The 17,218-nt window shown below is 52.5% G+C and overlaps 1 protein-coding gene, 1 long non-coding RNA gene and 1 other non-coding gene across 3 annotated transcripts; all 3 read left to right on the top strand.

The window, feature by feature from the left end:
- Positions 1-9,349: 9,349 nt before the first annotated feature.
- Positions 9,350-12,641, top strand: RPL18A (ribosomal protein L18a). The gene is made up of 5 exons (XM_039243451.1): positions 9,350-9,443; positions 10,633-10,812; positions 11,239-11,368; positions 12,165-12,274; positions 12,493-12,641. The coding sequence occupies exons 1-5, from the start codon at positions 9,426-9,428 to the stop codon at positions 12,583-12,585; spliced, it is 531 nt and encodes a 176-aa protein (XP_039099382.1). The 5' UTR covers positions 9,350-9,425; the 3' UTR covers positions 12,586-12,641.
- On the top strand, positions 11,928-12,060 carry LOC120239260. Its single transcript, XR_005530389.1, has one exon. It is a non-coding gene; the product is annotated as a small nucleolar RNA SNORA68 (small nucleolar RNA).
- A 1,275-nt stretch (positions 12,642-13,916) lies between the features above and the next one.
- On the top strand, positions 13,917-16,992 carry LOC120239141. The gene is made up of 3 exons (XR_005530374.1): positions 13,917-13,991; positions 14,207-14,313; positions 16,455-16,992. It is a non-coding gene; the product is annotated as an uncharacterized LOC120239141 (long non-coding RNA).
- Positions 16,993-17,218: the final 226 nt, after the last annotated feature.

Below are 17,218 nucleotides of genomic sequence, written 5' to 3'. Positions count from 1 at the left end.
TTTGACTTCCTGGGTGGTTTTAGCAGAAACGGAGGTGAGCTGGCCGTGAGACAGAGGCTCCAGCCCTCCAGGAAGGACAGCGCGTTTCTAGGGCGCTGACAACTTCAGCGTCATGGCCATGGTGGTGTTTTGAGAGTGAGCAGGAAGGGAACAGGGTTAGGACAAAGGTGACATCCTCATCCCCAGCGCGGGACGCGTGAAGGTTGCAGGAGGAAGTTTTAAGGAGGCAGAGCCCAGAACTTGCTCAAGAATAAATAGAAAACTTTAGTGATGCAAATACCTCAATTTTTCTGCTGCCAAAAAGCTCATAAATACAGTCAAAGAATAAATAGATGAAACAGGAAACAAACGTGAACCCATATCATGGATAAAATATCTTTATTTTACAAGCACCTCCTATGAAACAGTAAGAAAATGCCAAAGCTTAGCAAGATATGAACCCAGAAGTTACAGAAAGTGACATACAAATGGCTCTTTTTTTTTTTTTTAACAAATGGCTCCTAAACCCAGAAAAAGATGCTCACCTTCACTCATAATAGGAATGTGCAAATAAAAAAATTGTTTTTTAGGGGCGCCTGGGTGGCTCAGTTGGTTAAGCATCCGACTTCGGCTCAGGTCATGATCTCACGGTTTGTGGGTTCAGGCCCCGCGTCGGGCTCTGTGCTGACTGCCAGCTCAGAGCCTGGAGCCTATTTCAGAGTCTGTGTCTCCCTCTCTGACCCTCCCCTGTTCACACACTCTCTCTCAGAATTTTTTAAAAATGTTTTTATTGTTTATTCATTTTTGAAAGATAGAGAGAGCTCAAGCAGGGGTGGGGCAGAGAAAGAGGGGGAAGACAGAATCAAAAGCAGGCTCCAGGCTCTGAGCTGTCAGCCCAGAGCTTGACAGGGGGCTTGAACTCACAAACTGAGATCATGACCTCAGCCTCTCTTATAGTAGAAAATGTGCAAACTTAAAGCACAGTGGAACCAAATGATCATTTCAACAGATACGGGAAAGACTGGCCCAAATTCAACACCCCTTCATAAAAACTTTTACCAAAGTGTGTGTAAATCTAACTGATAAGGGGTCTCTAAAAAAAAAAAAAATCTATAGGTAATATTTTACTTAATGTGAAAGACTGAATTGTTTCCTCCTGAGGCTGGAATGAAGTCAAGGAGTCCATTTTCACCACTTTTATTTGATTTTCCTCTGGAGGTCAAAGTTATTACAATGAGGGTAGAAAAATAAACACAAAACATAAAGATTGAAAAGGAGGAAGCAAAACCCTTCCTATTTGCAGATGGTACGATTATTTATAATGTAAAAATTCCAAGGGAATCTATGACAACTATTAGAACTAATACATTTATTTAGCAAGGTCACAGGTGAAAAAGTTAATATAAAAATTCAATTGAAAAAACAAAAACAATTGAATTGAATTCTTATATACTATGTATTCTTACATGAGACCAAACAACTGGAAAACGAAATGTTTTAAAAATCCCATGTGCAGCAGCACCAAAAAAATAATATAGCCAACAGATACGACTAGACATTCCGCCAAAGCCCACAAGCCCATGAACATACTCACAAAATCATTAGCCGTAAGGCAAATGCAAATCTAAACCAAGTTGAGATAGCACTTTACACCCAGTAGGAAGAGCAAAATTTAAAAGACAGGCAATACCAAGTGTTGACCATGTGGGGCTTGGGGGGGTGGGGGGAATGCTAAAAGAGGTGCAGACCCTGTGGTGAACAGTTTAGAAGTTTCTTAAACATCCGAGCCAGCCGTTTTCCTCCTATGTATTTAGAGAAACTAAAGCATAGGTCCCTATAAGGGCTTATAAATGCATGTACTTGACCGCTTTATTTGTCATAGTTCTAAATTGAGAACAGCCCCGATGTTCATCCAGGTGAATAGATGAACAACCTCTGGTCCAGCCATGCAGTGGAATACAACTTGGTTAAAAAAGAAAAAGGTAATAAACTAGTGAAAGATGCAGCAGGGGCGCCTGGGTGGCTCAGTCGGTTAAGCATCCCACTTTCGCTCAGGTCATGATCTCGCTGTTCGTGGGTTCGAGCCCCACATCGGGCTCTGTGCTGACTGCCAGCTCAGAGCCTGGAGCCTGTTTCAGAGTCTGTATCTCCCTCTCTCTCTGACCCTCCCCTGCTCACTCTGTCTCTCTCTCTCTCTCCTAGAAATAAATAAAAATATTTAAAAAAAAAAGACGCAGCAATATGGAACAATCTCAGAATCATCACGGTGAGCGAAAGAAGCCAAGCACAAGGCTTACATGTAAAATCCTGGAACACGCGAACTCTTCTCTGTGACAGAAAGCAGATCAGGGGGCCCGGCAATCAAAGTGCAGAGAAGAAGGGGTTGCGAAGGGGCGCACACACTGCTGGGGGGATGGTAGGTTTATCATCTTTCTTTTTTTTTTTTTAAACATTTCTTTATTTTTGAGAGACAGAACGCAAGCAGGGGAGGGGCAGAGAGAGAGGGGGGCACAGAATCTAAAGCAGGCTCAACGCTCTGAGCTAGCCGTCAGCACAGAGTCTGACGTGGGGCTCAAACCCACGAACTGTGAGATCATGACCTGAGCCGAAGTCGGACGCTTAACTGATGGAGCCACCCAGGCGCCCCAAGAGGTTGATTATCTTGATTGCAGTCACGGTTTCATAGATTTACACACTTGTCAAAACTGCACAAGGCGTGTATTTAAAATATGTGCAATTTATGGGGGCCCTGGGTGGCTCAGTCGGTTAAGCGGCCGACTTCAGCTCAGTCATGATCTCTCAGTTCGTGAGTTCGAGCCCCGTGTCAGGCTCTATGCTGACAGCTCAGAGCCTGGAGCCTGCTTGGGATTCTGTGTCTCCTTTTCTCTTTGCCCTTTCCCTGCTCACGCTCTCTCCGTCTCTCAAAAATAAATAAACATTAAAAATATAGATAAAAAATAAAATATGTGCAATTTAGTGTACTCCAGTTACGCTTAATAAAGTTGAAAAGTTGGGGGGAGGGGAAGGAATAACAAGGGGCTGTTTTCCACCTGCTAGATGGGCATCGATGAAACATGTAAGAGTTCAGGGGCGCCTGGGTGGCTCAGTCAGCTGAGCGTCCCACTCCCGATTTCTGCTCAGGTCATGATCCCAGCCAGGCTCACAGGATCAGGCCCTGCAATGGGCCCCACACTGAGCGTGGAGCCTGCTTGGAATTTTCTCTCTCTCCCTCTCCTCCGCTTGCTCTCTTTCTCTCTAAAATAAAATTTAAAAGAAGAAAGAAAGGAACGTATAAGACTTCAGTGTATTCTCAAGCGATCTGCGCAAATTCTCATTTTTGCCATCACGAGCGGAAATGGCCCAGTCCTGCGGAAGGAATCAGGCAGAAGCTGAAGAAACTGCACTGGGGACACAGCAAGGATCCTTCTAGCAAATTGGCTTTCCAGGAGTGATACTTGTACAGAGCTGTGGATTCATCATGGCACGCTTTCTAATAGCAACCAGCTGGAAAGGACCTACATGCCCAGCCACATTTGCTGTATAAACTATGGCTGGTGGCGGTGATGAATATTACACAGCGGTGAAAAGAATGCAGAAGGACAAGGAAGCAGAACGCTGACAATATGGAAGACTTCTGAGACTCGGCAAAGACAAGAACAAAGTGCAAACCTGCCTGGGCAGGAAGCTCTGGTTTGTGTCGAAAGAAGAGAGATGGTGAGGATGGGTAGACCCTTGGCAGGGAAACATAATAAGTAACTTGTTCCCATGGTGGCCACTGGGGAGCCAGGGTAGACAAAAGAGGGAGGTAGTTTCTGTCATTTCCCTTTTCGTGCCTGTGGAATTCTGTATTTGTTAATAGTGTTTAAAGGTAAGTGTTTGATCGGGGCGCCTGGGTGGCTTAGTCGGTTAAGCATCCGACTTTCGCTTAGGTCATGAGCTCGCGGTTCGTGGGTTCGAGCCCCGCGTCGGGCTCTGTGCTGACTGCCAGCTCAGAGCCTGGAGCCTGTTTCAGTCTGTCACTCCCTCTCTCTCTGACCCTCCCCTGCTCACACTGTCTCTCTCTCTCTCCTAGAAATAAATAAAACATTAAAAAAATAATAATAAATAAAGGTAAGTGTTTGATCAAAAGAGGAAACATATAGGGGCGCCTGAGTAGCTCAGTTGGTTAAGTGGCAACTTCGGTTCAGGTCAAGTTCGTGAGTTCGAGCCCCGCATCGGGCTCTGTACTGACAGCTCAGAGCCCGAAGCCTGCTATGGACTCTGTGTCTCCCTCTCTCTCTCTCTGCCCCTCGTCCACTCATGCTCTGTCTCTCTGTCTGAAAAATAAAAACATTAACAAAATTTTTTAAATAAAAAAATGCATAACCTTAAAAAAAAAAAACATTTAAGCACATGGGATGGGAGAGGAACTAGGAATAACTAGAGCTGCTGTTTAGACCATGAACCGTTCAGAGGTTGACCATGAACCGACGCAAGCATATCGACCACGAGAGGAGCAAACACATCAAGGGCTCAGCAGTGCACTTTGCCTTGGTGTGCTCCCCCGGCCCCCCAGCCAATGCCCCAGGGGCCTCCTCCCATCGGGCTGAGAAAAGGGAAATGGAGTCTGGCCTCTGACTAGGAGTGGGGGAAGGCGAGCGATACTTACGTGGAATCTACAGAGACCCCCCTCCTGTTTATTTTTCTCCCTAGCACACACCACACTCTGCTGTGGTGCCTATTTTTCTTTTTTTTTCTTTTTTTTTATTAAGAGAGAGACAACATGAACAGGGGAGAGTCAGAGAGAGAGGGAGACACAGAATCTGAAACAGGCTCCAGGCTCTGAGCTAGCTGTCAGCCCAGAGCCCGACGTGGGGCCTGAACCCACGGACTGTGAGATCACGACCTGAGCTGAAGTCGGACACTTAACCGACTGAGCCACCCAGGCGCCCCCCTGTTTTTCTGATTTATCTTGTGCTTGTCCGTTTCTCCCATTGGTATGTCGGCTCTCAAAGGGCTGGAGTTGGTTTTCTTGATCCCTGCGGTGTCCCCAGTGCCTGCCCACAGCAGGCATTGGAATTCATTCATTCATTCATTCATCCATTCGTGAATTCGAAGGAAGAGCCTTCGGAGGGTTGGGAGCAGGAACAATTAGGGGCGCGGGACGAGGCGCAGGAGGCCAGGCCCGAGCCTTGTGGCGACCGGGTTCCATGGGAGTCAGTGGCTTGGGTCGTTTGCAGGACAACGTGACAGGAGCAGAATCTCGGGCCTCTGCGTGGAGCCCTGGAAAGATGGGGGCGCTGGTGGCCCAGACGGAGAAGGGGGTGAGCTGGGTGGGGGCAGCTCAGGCGGTGACTGCAGGGCAGCTGGGGAAGGGTGATGATCCAAGCTGGGGTGTGGCCCAGGAGCCAGGATTAAAGCCTTTAAAGCCCTCAAGGAGGAAGAAAGGCAGACTGGAGGTGGGCAGTGAGCCCAGGGGCTGCCCGCCAACCAGGAAGTCAGCGCGGCCTAACTGAATGGTGGTAACAGAGCAAGGGATGCTTAGCCAGGACCAGTTGACCCAGCTCAGCTTTGCTGGCTGGGCGAGGGCTGCCAGGAACAGGGCCCACGGGGTGGAGGGGGATGGAGGGGGGCAGAGGGGGGTGGGGCAGGGGTGCGGCCGTGGGGGCGGGCAGGGCAGCATTCCACAATAGAGCCAAGAAGGGGGGAAAAAAAAAGTCTTAAACATTAGAAACCCCCCCGCCCCGGGTTTCTCCTTCTGCTCCAGCTGCGGGGCGGTCACCCTGATCTTGCCCTTGGAGATAGAAGGGCCTGACTCCAAGGCCGGGGCTGAGCCTGGAGCCTTTCCTTCCCGCTTCGTACTCCCCCCTCCCTTCTCACCTGTCCTCCCTGCTCCTCCTCCTCAGGCCACTCTTGTTCTCCCAGCATTCATTTTCCAGGACTTCTTTCTACCTTCCCATTCCCTGCCCCCAGCCTGGGGTAACTGAGGCCCAGCGGGCCCGAGAGGTACAGCCCCAAGGTTAGAGCCTCTGCCAACCCCAGCCCAAACATTATATGGCTTTTAAATCTCACAACCCCAGGGGCGCCTGGGTGGCTTAGTCGGTTAAGCATCCGACTTTCGCTTAGGTCATGATCTCGCGGTTCGTGGGTTCGAGCCCCGCGTCGGGCTCTGTGCTGACTGCCAGCTCAGAGCCTGGAGCCTGTTTCAGTCTGTGACTCCCTCTCTCTCTGACCCTCCCCTGCTCATGCTCTCTCTCTCTCTCCTAGAAATAAATAAAAATATTAAAAAAAGAAAAAAAAATAAATCTCACAACCCCAGAAGTTGGGGACTATTATTAGCCTCATATTACGGATGGGAGAACTGAGGCCCAGAGAGATGGTGCTCCAAGGAGACTATTAGTGGGATTTGAACCTGTTCCCGCCCCACCCACACCAGCGTCCAGGCTCTTCACCTCTGCCTGGTGGAGACAAAGCAGAAGGTCTGCTCCCACCTGGTGGACAGTCTCGGCAGCGCCGTTTGGACGGGTGGTCTTTTGCTTGTCAGTCTCGCCCAGGGAAAGGGCCAGGGCCCTGGAGGGTCCAGGCCTGGTGCCTTGACCTCACTCCATCCCTCATTCTCTTCTCCCGCCAGTTTTCTGAATTTTCAACACCTAAGGGGCCACCAAAAAGGCACTGCCTGACCCATTTCCCGCCCGTGTTTGGTTCACGGCTTCTTTAAGTGCAAAAAGACCCTGGATGTTAATTCTAACTCCCATGAAAAATGAAAGACCACAAAGATAGTTCTGTAACTATAAAAGGCAGCGCAAATACATTTTTGGGGGGTCTCTTAACTGATCTAAAAAGCAATTATAAGGGCGCCTGGGTGGCTCAGCTGGTTAAAATATCGAATTCTGCTTAATCCGGATCTCACAGTTGATGTGTTTGTACCTTGAATCGGGCTCTGTGATGACAGTGTAGAGCCTTCTTGGGATTCTCTCTCCCTCCCTCTCTCTCTCTCTGCCCCTCCCTGACGTACATTCTCTCTCAAAATAAATAAGTAAAGCTTTTTAGAAAAGCAATTGTATAAAAATTATGTTAATTGCAACACTAGGCCTATAGCATGTAGAAATGTACTGTATTTGCTGATAATACAAAGGAGGTGAGCAAAGCCAGATAGGAATAAGGAAATGACACCAGGTAGTAATGCTAATCCACAAACACAAGCAAAGAGAACCAGAAATGCAAATGGAGAAAAGTACCATAACAAACTTTATAAATACATATTTGTCCTCATTTATTTTCTCATGATCCTTTAACAGACATACAATTGTAACAATTATAGCAATGCATTGTTCAGTTTGTAACATATATAGATGTAATATGTATAACAGTAATAGCACAATAATAACAATAATTTGGGACAAAAGGGGGAAGAGAAAATGAGCTCTATGGGAGCTACCATAGGAGTAACGTTTCTGGGGGCGCCTGGGTGGCTCAGTCCGTTAAGCGTCAGACTTCAGCTCAGGTCATGATCTCATGGTTCCTGGGTTTGAGCCCTGCATCAGCTAGCTTAGAGCCTGGAGCCTGTCTTCAGATTCTGTGTATCCCTCTGTCTCTGACTCTCCCCTGCTCATGCTGTCTCTCTCTCTCTCAAAATAAATAAAAAACACATTTTTTAAAAATTTAAAAAAAGGAGTACCATTTCTGCAGCTTATTAAAACTAAGACAGCATAAGTCGGAAGTAGATTGTAAATTAAGATGTATGTGTTGGGGACACCTGGGTGGCTCAGTTGGTTAAGCATCCTACTCTTGCTTTCAGTTCAAGTCAAGATCTTGAGGTTCGTGAGTTCGAGCCCCCCATCAGGCTCTGTGCTGACAATGTGGAGGATTCTCTTGCTCCCTCCCTCTCTCTCCACCACTCCCCTGCTCTTACTCAAAATAAATAAATAAACAATAAATAAATAAATAAATAAATATGCTACACCCTAAAACGTCTACTAAGGAAATAACTTAAAAAATATAGTAGGCTCGCGCGCTCCTTGGTGGCTCAATCGATTAAGCGTCCAACGTCATCTTAGGTCATGATCTCACAGTTTGCAGGTTCCAGCCCTGCTTAGGACCCTGTGCTGTCAGCTCAGAGCCTGGAGCCTGCTTTCAGAGTCAGATTCTGCTTCTCCCTCTCTCTCTAAATGACGCCCCTCAACTCATGCTCCTCTCTTGCTGTCTCAAAAATAAACATTAACATGTGTAGCAACATGGATGGACCTTGAGGGTGTTATGCTGAGCGAAATAAGTCAGGCAGAGAAAGACAAATATCATATGTTTGCACGTATAGGAGGATTAGGAGGAACTTGACGGAGGAACAAGGGGGAGAAGAAGGGCGGAAATGGTGGGGGAAAGGGAGAGAGGCAAACCATGAGAGACTCTTGAATGCTGACAAAAACTGAGGACTGATGGATGCGGGGGGGAGGGGGGATGGGCATGGAGGAGGACACTTGTGGGGATGAGCACTGAGTGTTATGTGGAAACTAATTTGACAATAAACTATTTGTAAAAAAAAATAAATAAATAAACATTAACATATATATATATATAATATATACACACTAATATATACACACATATATATACGCAGTAGGCTTAGAGCGCCTGGGTGGCTCAGCTGGTTAAGTGTCTGACTCCTGGTTTCGCTCAGGTCATGTGTGGTTAGCGAGTTCAAGCCTCATGTCGGACTCTGCACCCCTGGTGTGGAGCCTACTTGGGATTCTCTCTCTCCCTCTTTCTCTGCCCCTCCCCCTCTAGCTCGTGTGCTCTCTCTCTCTAAATAAATACGTAAACTTAAAAAAAAAAAAGTTTAAGGAAAAGAAAAAGAAACCCAAACAAAAAATATATATAGGAGGCTCAGGGCGCTTGGTTGGCTTGTGGGTGGAGAATGGATCTGGGGGCTTGTGAGTTAGAGCCCCACCTTGAGTGTAGGGATTACTTAAAAAATAAAATCTTAAAAATATAATAAACATATATAGGAAAAAAATTTTTAAAAATTAAAATATTACACTATAAAATGGCACTCCATGCACTATAAAGAAGTAAAGACATAAATTCAATAAAAATTTTATTTATTTATTTATTCTACACACGAGCATCCCGGTAAGTGGAACGCTCAGCTGGCCACCCAGACCTCCTAACGTGCCTACAACTCCCGGCGTGCCTTGACACTCCCAGGCTCCCTTACAGGCCAAGGTGGAAGGGGAGGGGCTAGTAGAGCTGCCACCTGTGAGTTGTAGTCCTGTTGCGAGGGAAGGCGGGGCTATGAGAGATTGGTGGATCCCTATTCAATGAAAACGCATATCTTGTTGAGCGCCGGGCCGAGAAATCAATGGGCGTGCGGTTCACAGGAGGCGGGATTTCCGTCAACGAAGTCGTGGTGAGCGGCTGCGCGAGGGCGGTCACTTCCTTTCCTGAGTGGCGGCGAGAGCGGAGGGTGCGCCATGAAGGCCTCGGGCACGGTAAGACGAGCACGGTGGGGCTGGGGGCCGGGAAGTGCGACGCGGATCGAATCCGGGACCCCGGCAGGCGGCGTGGGCCTCCTAGGGGGAGCGTGAGCCCGGCGTTGTCTCGCGCTACCGCGTGCCGCCGCCTTCAGGTGCAGCCAACATGGCGGCCATTGCGGGCGCCGCGTGGGGAGGCTGGTGCCATGCTCCCGGCCGGCTTGGGAATCTGGGGGACCAGAGAGGCCGGGGTTCCTTTCCGGGGGAAGGGACGAGTTGCGCGACTTGGACGCTCGACCACTGGAACCTTGTTGAGCCTCCGAGTCTCCGGGATTTTTTTGCAAAAGGACACGGTGGGAGGATGCAATGATATTAGTCTCCTGGCGTGGCTGTGAGAGAAGTAGAAGGAAACTGTAAACCCTCGGGCCCCACGGGGGTCACGTACAGCTCCCCAGCGTCAGGCCAGCTGCATCGAGCCCTTCCCGAACAGGTAGCCCGCGGGGCTGATTAGTCAGATTGGGAGATGAGAGTACGAGCTCAGTTTGGGGGTAATTGGTGCTATTTTCTTACATTAGTGAAATAGCAAGCCCTTTATAGATACGTTCCTTTGTACTGTATCGCAGGGTTTGGTCTTGGCCGACATCTTTGTATAAACAGGGAGTTTCCACTGGGAAGTCCAAACCTCTTGGACTGCTGCTGGGGAAACTGAGGCAGCTGCAGGTCCCATGGTAGCAGGGCTGGGGAGGGAACTGGATTTTTGTCCTGGTTCTGCCTGGAGTTTGCTGTGAGATCCCAGGCTGGTCTCTGTCTGTGGGCTCCCGAGTAAAAGGACTTTGGAAAGATGTAGTGAGCTGCAAAGATGCCATAGAGTTAAGAGGCTGCTGGCCTAGGCTTCAGCTTTCCCCGGGAATATAAACGCAAGGGGAATGGACAGCAAGATTGACAGCCCTGCCCAGCTTTCCAGACAGAGCACAGGCAAAGAGCACCTTAGTTAATCCTCTGTGCCCTCAGCCCCTGTCGTGGGAAGGTTCGGACAGTGGCTTGACTCCGTCATCAGGATTCCACATGGATGATTCCACATGGATGCTCTGGGATGGAATAGTCTTCTCGATCTCCTGATCCATACTGGGGAGGGGAGCAAGGTCCATTTTCACTGTTGCCTCAGAGCTCTGGGCCAGGCCTCCCCTCATCCCTTTTTCTCTTTCAGCTGCGAGAGTACAAGGTGGTGGGGCGCTGCCTGCCCACCCCGAAGTGCCGCACTCCGCCGCTGTATCGCATGCGAATCTTTGCACCTAATCATGTTGTCGCCAAGTCCCGCTTCTGGTACTTTGTTTCTCAGCTGAAGAAGATGAAGAAGTCTTCGGGGGAGATTGTGTACTGTGGACAGGTATGCAGCGCTGAGACCGGGTGAGGTCTGGCGCGGATTTACACGTTGCTGTGGGGGCGTTCCTCACTGCACAGAATTCCCAGGCTTCACAACCCCTAGGCTGTTCGTATGTGCTAGTTAGGCCCCAGGTCAGCCTGGGACGGATACCTCTGTGCCCTTTTCCTAATGTGGGAGCCCTGGGCGCCAAAAGGTGTGGCCGACATGCTGGGACACCTGGGCTGAGTGCGCGCTGAACTCTGCATCATATGGCCGCACCGAATGGCAGCTGGTTTTCAAAGGCTGGGAAAGGGCATGAGAGAGACCTGGGGCTGGGCTCTCCTTGGAGCAGTGGGGGCAGCTGGTAAGCGAGGGCAGCTGGTCAGCAAGGGTGGTAGAAGCTGGGCCTGGGCCACTCCCCACGCCAACCTTAGCCGGTTTCCCTGGCAGGTGTTCGAGAAGTCCCCGCTGCGGGTGAAGAACTTCGGCATCTGGCTGCGCTACGACTCCCGCAGCGGCACCCACAACATGTACCGGGAGTACCGGGACCTGACGACCGCAGGCGCCGTCACCCAGTGCTGTAAGCCGCTGGTGGCCACAACCCGGTCCCGCCTTTACATCTTTTTTTTTTTTAACGTTTTATTTATTTCTGAGAGAGAGAGAGACAGCGTGAGCAGGGGAGGGTCAGAGAGAGAGGGAGACACAGAATCTGAAACAGGCTCCAGGCTCTGAGCTGTCAGCACAGAGTCCGACACAGGGCTTGAACCCACGAACCATGAGATCATGACCTGAGCCGAAGTCGGATGCTCAACCGACCAAGCCATCCAGGTGCCCCCTGGTCCCGCCTTTAGACTCCCCTTGGAGGATGGAACTCATCTGCCTGTGGCTTCCTACTCGTTCAGACCAAGGCTGGATGGGAAGTGGGTGGCAAGGCCATTGGGATGCGGAGGCAGTGTTCGCTAAGGGGACAGGAGTGGAAAGGATGCTCCGGGTGCACCTTTTCCTGGAAGCTGGCAGCAGGGGGACCCTTGGAGCTGATCGCCCGTGTAGACAGGATTCCCACCCAGAATCTAGCCCAGGCCCCATCTGTTAGGATGCGGTGCCATCCTAGTGGCGGGTTACCTGCCGGGGCTGGAACTCAAGCACCTCAACCCAAGAACTGCTGTTTCTTGTAATAGCGGTTTAAACAGAGGTGCTGACAGTAAGTGGATCTCGTCGCCTTTGAGGGGCTGTGGCCGTGCTCCTCAAAGTGAATTTGGAGGTTCTACACTCCTGCTGGCCCATGTCGGTTCGGATCCTTCTGGGTCAGCACTTGATGGGAGGTTTAAGGAGCGCGCAGGGCCCCGTGGTACACGCTCACCCTGCCCCTCCTGCAGACCGAGACATGGGCGCCCGGCACCGCGCCCGCGCCCACTCCATCCAGATCATGAAGGTGGAAGAGATCGCAGCCAGCAAGTGCCGCCGGCCAGCAGTCAAGCAGTTCCACGTGGGTGCCTTGGGGGCCCTGCTGCTGGGTGGGCTGGGGGAGGGGTCTCTCTTGGAACGTGGAGGTGGCCTAGCTGCTCCCCTGTCCCCCAGCTCCGGGAGCTGCAGGGAGGCACTGGGTTTGACGCAGGAGCCCCGTGGGGGGTGGCCACACCTCAGCAGTCCCTGGAAAACCAGGTTAAGAGGCTCTGTCCCCTCACCCGCCTCTCCTTACCACAGGACTCCAAGATCAAGTTCCCGCTGCCCCACCGGGTCCTGCGTCGCCAGCACAAGCCACGCTTCACCACCAAGAGGCCCAACACCTTCTTTTAGATGCACAGCCTCCCTGGCCCCGGGTCCACCCAAATAAACTCCTTGTGGAAACCAGGGTGCGCAGAGATGCTTGTGTTCTTTGTACGCCCTGCAGAACTCAAAAGGGCGCAGCCAAGCTGTGAGTCCTCTGCTCCGGGAGGGTCCTCCTCTCTTGAAGTGGGGCCCAGACGCCTGATTTCTCCAGAAGGGGAGCCCTAGGAATGAGAAGGCCACACCCCCAAGCCCTCTCCTTCCTTCTCTGCTCCCCAGGACTCCAGCCAGCCAGAGGCCATCAGGGGCAGGGTCCGAGAGCCAGAGGCCCCGGTTTTCAGCCCCATCAGATGGCCCTCCACTTTGGAGTACATCGCAGGCCACAAGTGTGGCCCCTAAACCTGTCCCACCTGCCTTGTTAGGTGCAGGCCACCACTCTCCTGGGGTCTGTGGGAAGGTGCAGCGCCTGGACGCCTGAAAGGAATTGGGATCATCGGGTCGGTTCGTTCCACCCACAGGTTTTCCCTTCCAGGCCTAGAACCCTAGTCTTCGGTTCTGGGATTCGCAGCGGACGTGAGGGCACCGGAGAGGGACGTGAGCTTGCTGTGCTGGGGGAGTTTGTCCTTCACTGGCTTGGGGCCCCCTTGAAGGACAACCTAATCCTGCCCGAGGGGGTGAAGGCCTCACTGGTTATCTGTCTCCAGGAAACCACCGAAGGCCTGGGGAATTCTAGGCAGGGAGCTAATCTGACCCCAGCCGAGCCCGGCAGTCAGGCTGAGACACAGCTGGGAAGGAGCACAGGTCTTAGGGTTGGGGTGTGGCATGGGGCAGCCCAGCCCTTGGAGCCCTGTGGTCCTCCTCAGTTGAGGGCACGGGGCAGGTTTCCTGTACTCCATTGACGGTACTTGTAGTGTCACAACTACAGGCACAGGGGACAGAGGTCAGTCAGGTTCTGCCTTCTGTTGCAGGCAGCCCCCGGCTGGGGAGAGGGCAGGCCCCAAAAGTCTGGGTGCTGTGGGTGCTGGGGAGCAGCCTCCCCTCCCCCTTGTGGGGAGGGTGGTAGTTGGTGTCATCAGTCTGGGTGGTTTCAAACCCCACCTCTGCTTGGAGAGGTGCCCCAGGCAGGGCTCATGCGAAGCAGCAGCTGTCGACATGGGGAAGGCTCCGAGCGTAAGCCACACGTCTATTCGTGGGACCCTCGTTGGGTTTTCTCTGTGCCACCAGATGGAGAGGGCAGGGACAGCCAGTGACTCTCCCTACCTTTGTACCTGTAACAAAGGATGACCAACGATGGGTTTTTAATTTTGATCTAACGCCCCGCCCCCCGCAGATGCACTAGTTTGCTCTCCCATGAGGGAGCCTGTTTCCTTCCTGCCGTCAACACCACGGGGGAGCAAACTGGTGGCTGAAGAAAAATCACTTCTTAGGATTTGAAGGTGCTTTTTCTTAGGAGGGAGGCACTAAGTTACTGTTTTCTAAAGCCCTTTACAGATGTGGGGGGAAAGACTTGAAAAAAGTACACCTTTCTCCCCATAGATGGTACAGATACTTTTTTCTAGGGCATTTCATGATGTCTTTTAAGGTGTGTTTTGGGAGGCAGGCTAGAGTTTTCGAATTTTGCCTTGATGTCCTTCACCTTTTGTGACTTCAGGTAGAGACCCCTAGTTGCTGCAAATACTCCTTGCTCAGCGATTGGATCTCCATATTTAGATGCCGCCCAGAAAGAAAAAGTCCATTTTCCAGCTTTCTCACCTGGGGGTAAGCATGTGATGCTGGCAGTGGTGAAGTCTGCCCTTGCCTGGGAATCCCTGTCTGGCTGGATTAGAGGCCCAATGCCCAGGGCTCTGGCAGCTCGCTTTGGCCTTCGGGAAGCCACACTTGAGCAACAAGGTGGAAGGGGAAGGGCGTTGGGTACCTGACCCTGCGTCTGCAGGATTCGAACATGCACGGGTCCTGCTTCCACAGTGATAGGTGGGCCCTGCTGTTTGTCCCTGGGGCCAGTCACCACCCACTCAGCTTTAGTTCCTTCTTGTGTGAAGGGGGCTAGAGATCCGGTGCGTCACCAGGACAGGGGAAGGACCCCTGCACCCCCGTGCCCAACTTGGGGTTTCCTCAAGGCTTCATCCAAGTTACATACAGCCTGGCAACCTGTTGGGAGGGCTCTGCCCCAACCAGCCAGAGGGTGGGGTCTCCCATTACTGAGGGGCCTTTGAACTGAGCCTGAGTGCACCCCAGCTCCCTCTACTATGTCCCCGGCCACTTGAGAGTTCCCCACACAGCAGTGAGGACACTGGCAGGAGGTGCGGGTGGCTGAACCGAATCCCCACTCCCCAGAGGTGATTGAGGTGCTGGAACCAAGCAGAGCACAAGCCCCCAGTCGGCGGCACTGGGCCCTTCACTGCGAGGCCCATGAGGCAGGGCTGGCCTCCAACGAGGCCCATGAGGCAGGGCTGGCCTCCAACGAGGCCCATGAGGCAGGGCTGGCCTCCTGTGGGCCGGGGCCCAGGGAGGAGGAGGGTATTTCATCACTCCACCAACTCCGGAGGACAAGGACAAGAATGTGGAACCCGCAAGGCCCTGGCGGATGCCTCCCGCCTCAGGCGCTGAGGCTCCCAGATCCTGTCCCTGGGTTTGTCCAGGTGCCAAGCGTCATTCCTCACTCCTGAGTGGGGACCATCAGGGACAAGGGCAGACAGCACAGCCTGATGGGTGGGGTCCCCAGAAGACCTGACCCAGATCCTGAAACCAAGAGAGACAGAATGGTGGGATCCTCAGGACTTGGGAATCCTGGAATCTCCCAGAACATGACAGCACTGTTAGTAAAAAAGTTTGCTTTTATGAAAAGTACAAGGTAGAAGTTCAAGGACAGACACCCAGAAGAAGTCCTGCTGGAGCCACAGTAGCTCATAAGCAGGGAGTTGGGGGAGCACACTGGGGGTGCCTGGGCGGTGGGCAGGGGTGGGGACAACAGATACCCGTGTGATGTCCTGACCTTCCTGCCCCTTGTGCTCAGCCCAGCTGCTGGGCTTTCAGGGATCTCCCTGCCCCTCCTTCACTGGTGGGTTCCTGCCTGCCCCCTCCCCGTCCTGTGATGGGAACCATATAGTCAGGGAAGGTACATCTCACCACCCGGCTCCCGGTACCCCTCCAGCCCCAGAGAAGATGGTCCTACCTAGCTCTTCAGGGTTCCCAGAACACGTCCCGAACCCACCCATCTCTCCCCACCCCACCTGCCTTGGGTGTGGCAGTGGGCTTTTCAGAATCTACAAGTCTTTTAGGTTTCTCTTGCTCCAAACTCCACCATCAGCGCCCGCAGATAAACACACACTTTGCCAAGGCTCAAGGTCCCTTGCGGCCTTCCCCGTCCCCACTCACTCTGCTCACTCCACTTGTTCTGCCTCAGAGCCTTCACACCGGCTGTTCCCCTGCTTCAAGTGCCCTTCCCCCTGCTCTCTCCAAGCTTGGCTCGTTCTGACTGCGGGTCTGCAATCAGCTCCTCAGAGAGCCTGCCCCCCTCCCAGAAGCCCCACATAAAGTCGCCCCCCCCTACCCCCGGCCAGCTCGTCTCTGACTTGACTTCACTCTCACCACCCACCCATCAGCTTCTGGAATGTGTGTTCACCTGCTGACCCGGTCATTGTGTGCCTGTGAGCAGCCTCCTGTGCCCCCAGGAGCTGGTGGGTGGTTCTGCACACAGTAGGCGCTCAGGGAATGCGCCTCAACCTGAGGGTCAGTCTGTAGCCTCCCACAGCAGAGGGAGAGAGGCCGGCAGGGGCGTGGTAACCACTCCCAGAACCTCCCTGGCCAGGTGGACTAGGTTGCCAGCTCTGGAAAAATTTGCATCCGTTTGCATGACTTGGGGATGGGGATCCCCACCAGGACTTCCCCTTTCCCACCAGATTTTTCAGGAGGGTGCTGCAAGCCGGGGCCTGGAAAACTGAAGGCGGAGGAAGGAAAGGAACTGGTATCCTCCCCACCCCCCTGGCCCGCGTTGAGGAGCGCATGACAGCGGGCAACTGACGCCCGTGTGGGAGCCTGGGAGCCGCAGAATCGGAGTCCCGTGGGGTGGGGTGTCCAGAGGAGACCACCAGGGGGCGGCAGAGGCTTGGGGAGGACGCCGGTGCCCTCCCAGAAAACCCAGCGGTTCTGATCCCTCCCGCTCGTGGAGAAGGGAGTTTGGGGAGACCAAGTCAGGGCTCCAACACAGAGGTCTGAGCCTCCAGAAGCCAAAGTCCCTCTGGTCCACCAGCGAAGGGCCCCAAGACGACAGTGTCTGCGTCCTTTGATGGCATGACCGCAGGCAACGGACTTGCCCTCCCCAAACTGGATGGGCTCATTTGTGCGATGGGAACATGCTAGACACTACCTCCCAAGTAGTCGTGGTTCTGCATGTATTCTGGTTCATGGCCACTGACAGCCCCTCCCCCATGACCTCCATTATGCATACACTTAATGGCTGGCAGGGCCCGGCGGCTCCTTGCCGGTTCCGTGCAGGAAACAACAAAGAATGAAGAATGAAAGAGGCGCTTACTCTGTGCAGGGCTTGTATAATGCAAGTTCCATGTATTCCTCTGAGGCACGGGCTATTCTACGTCCATTTACAGATGGGGGGATAGGCCCAAAGACAGAGACTCCCCCAAGTATGTGTGTATTTAAGACCTGA

This window comes from Hyaena hyaena, unplaced genomic scaffold (genome assembly GCF_003009895.1).
Source record: "Hyaena hyaena isolate Hyena2069 unplaced genomic scaffold, ASM300989v1 scaffold_227, whole genome shotgun sequence".
NCBI lineage: Eukaryota > Metazoa > Chordata > Mammalia > Carnivora > Hyaenidae > Hyaena > Hyaena hyaena.
Note: the sequence above shows the minus strand (reverse complement) of the source record. Positions and strands in the feature narration are given on the sequence as shown.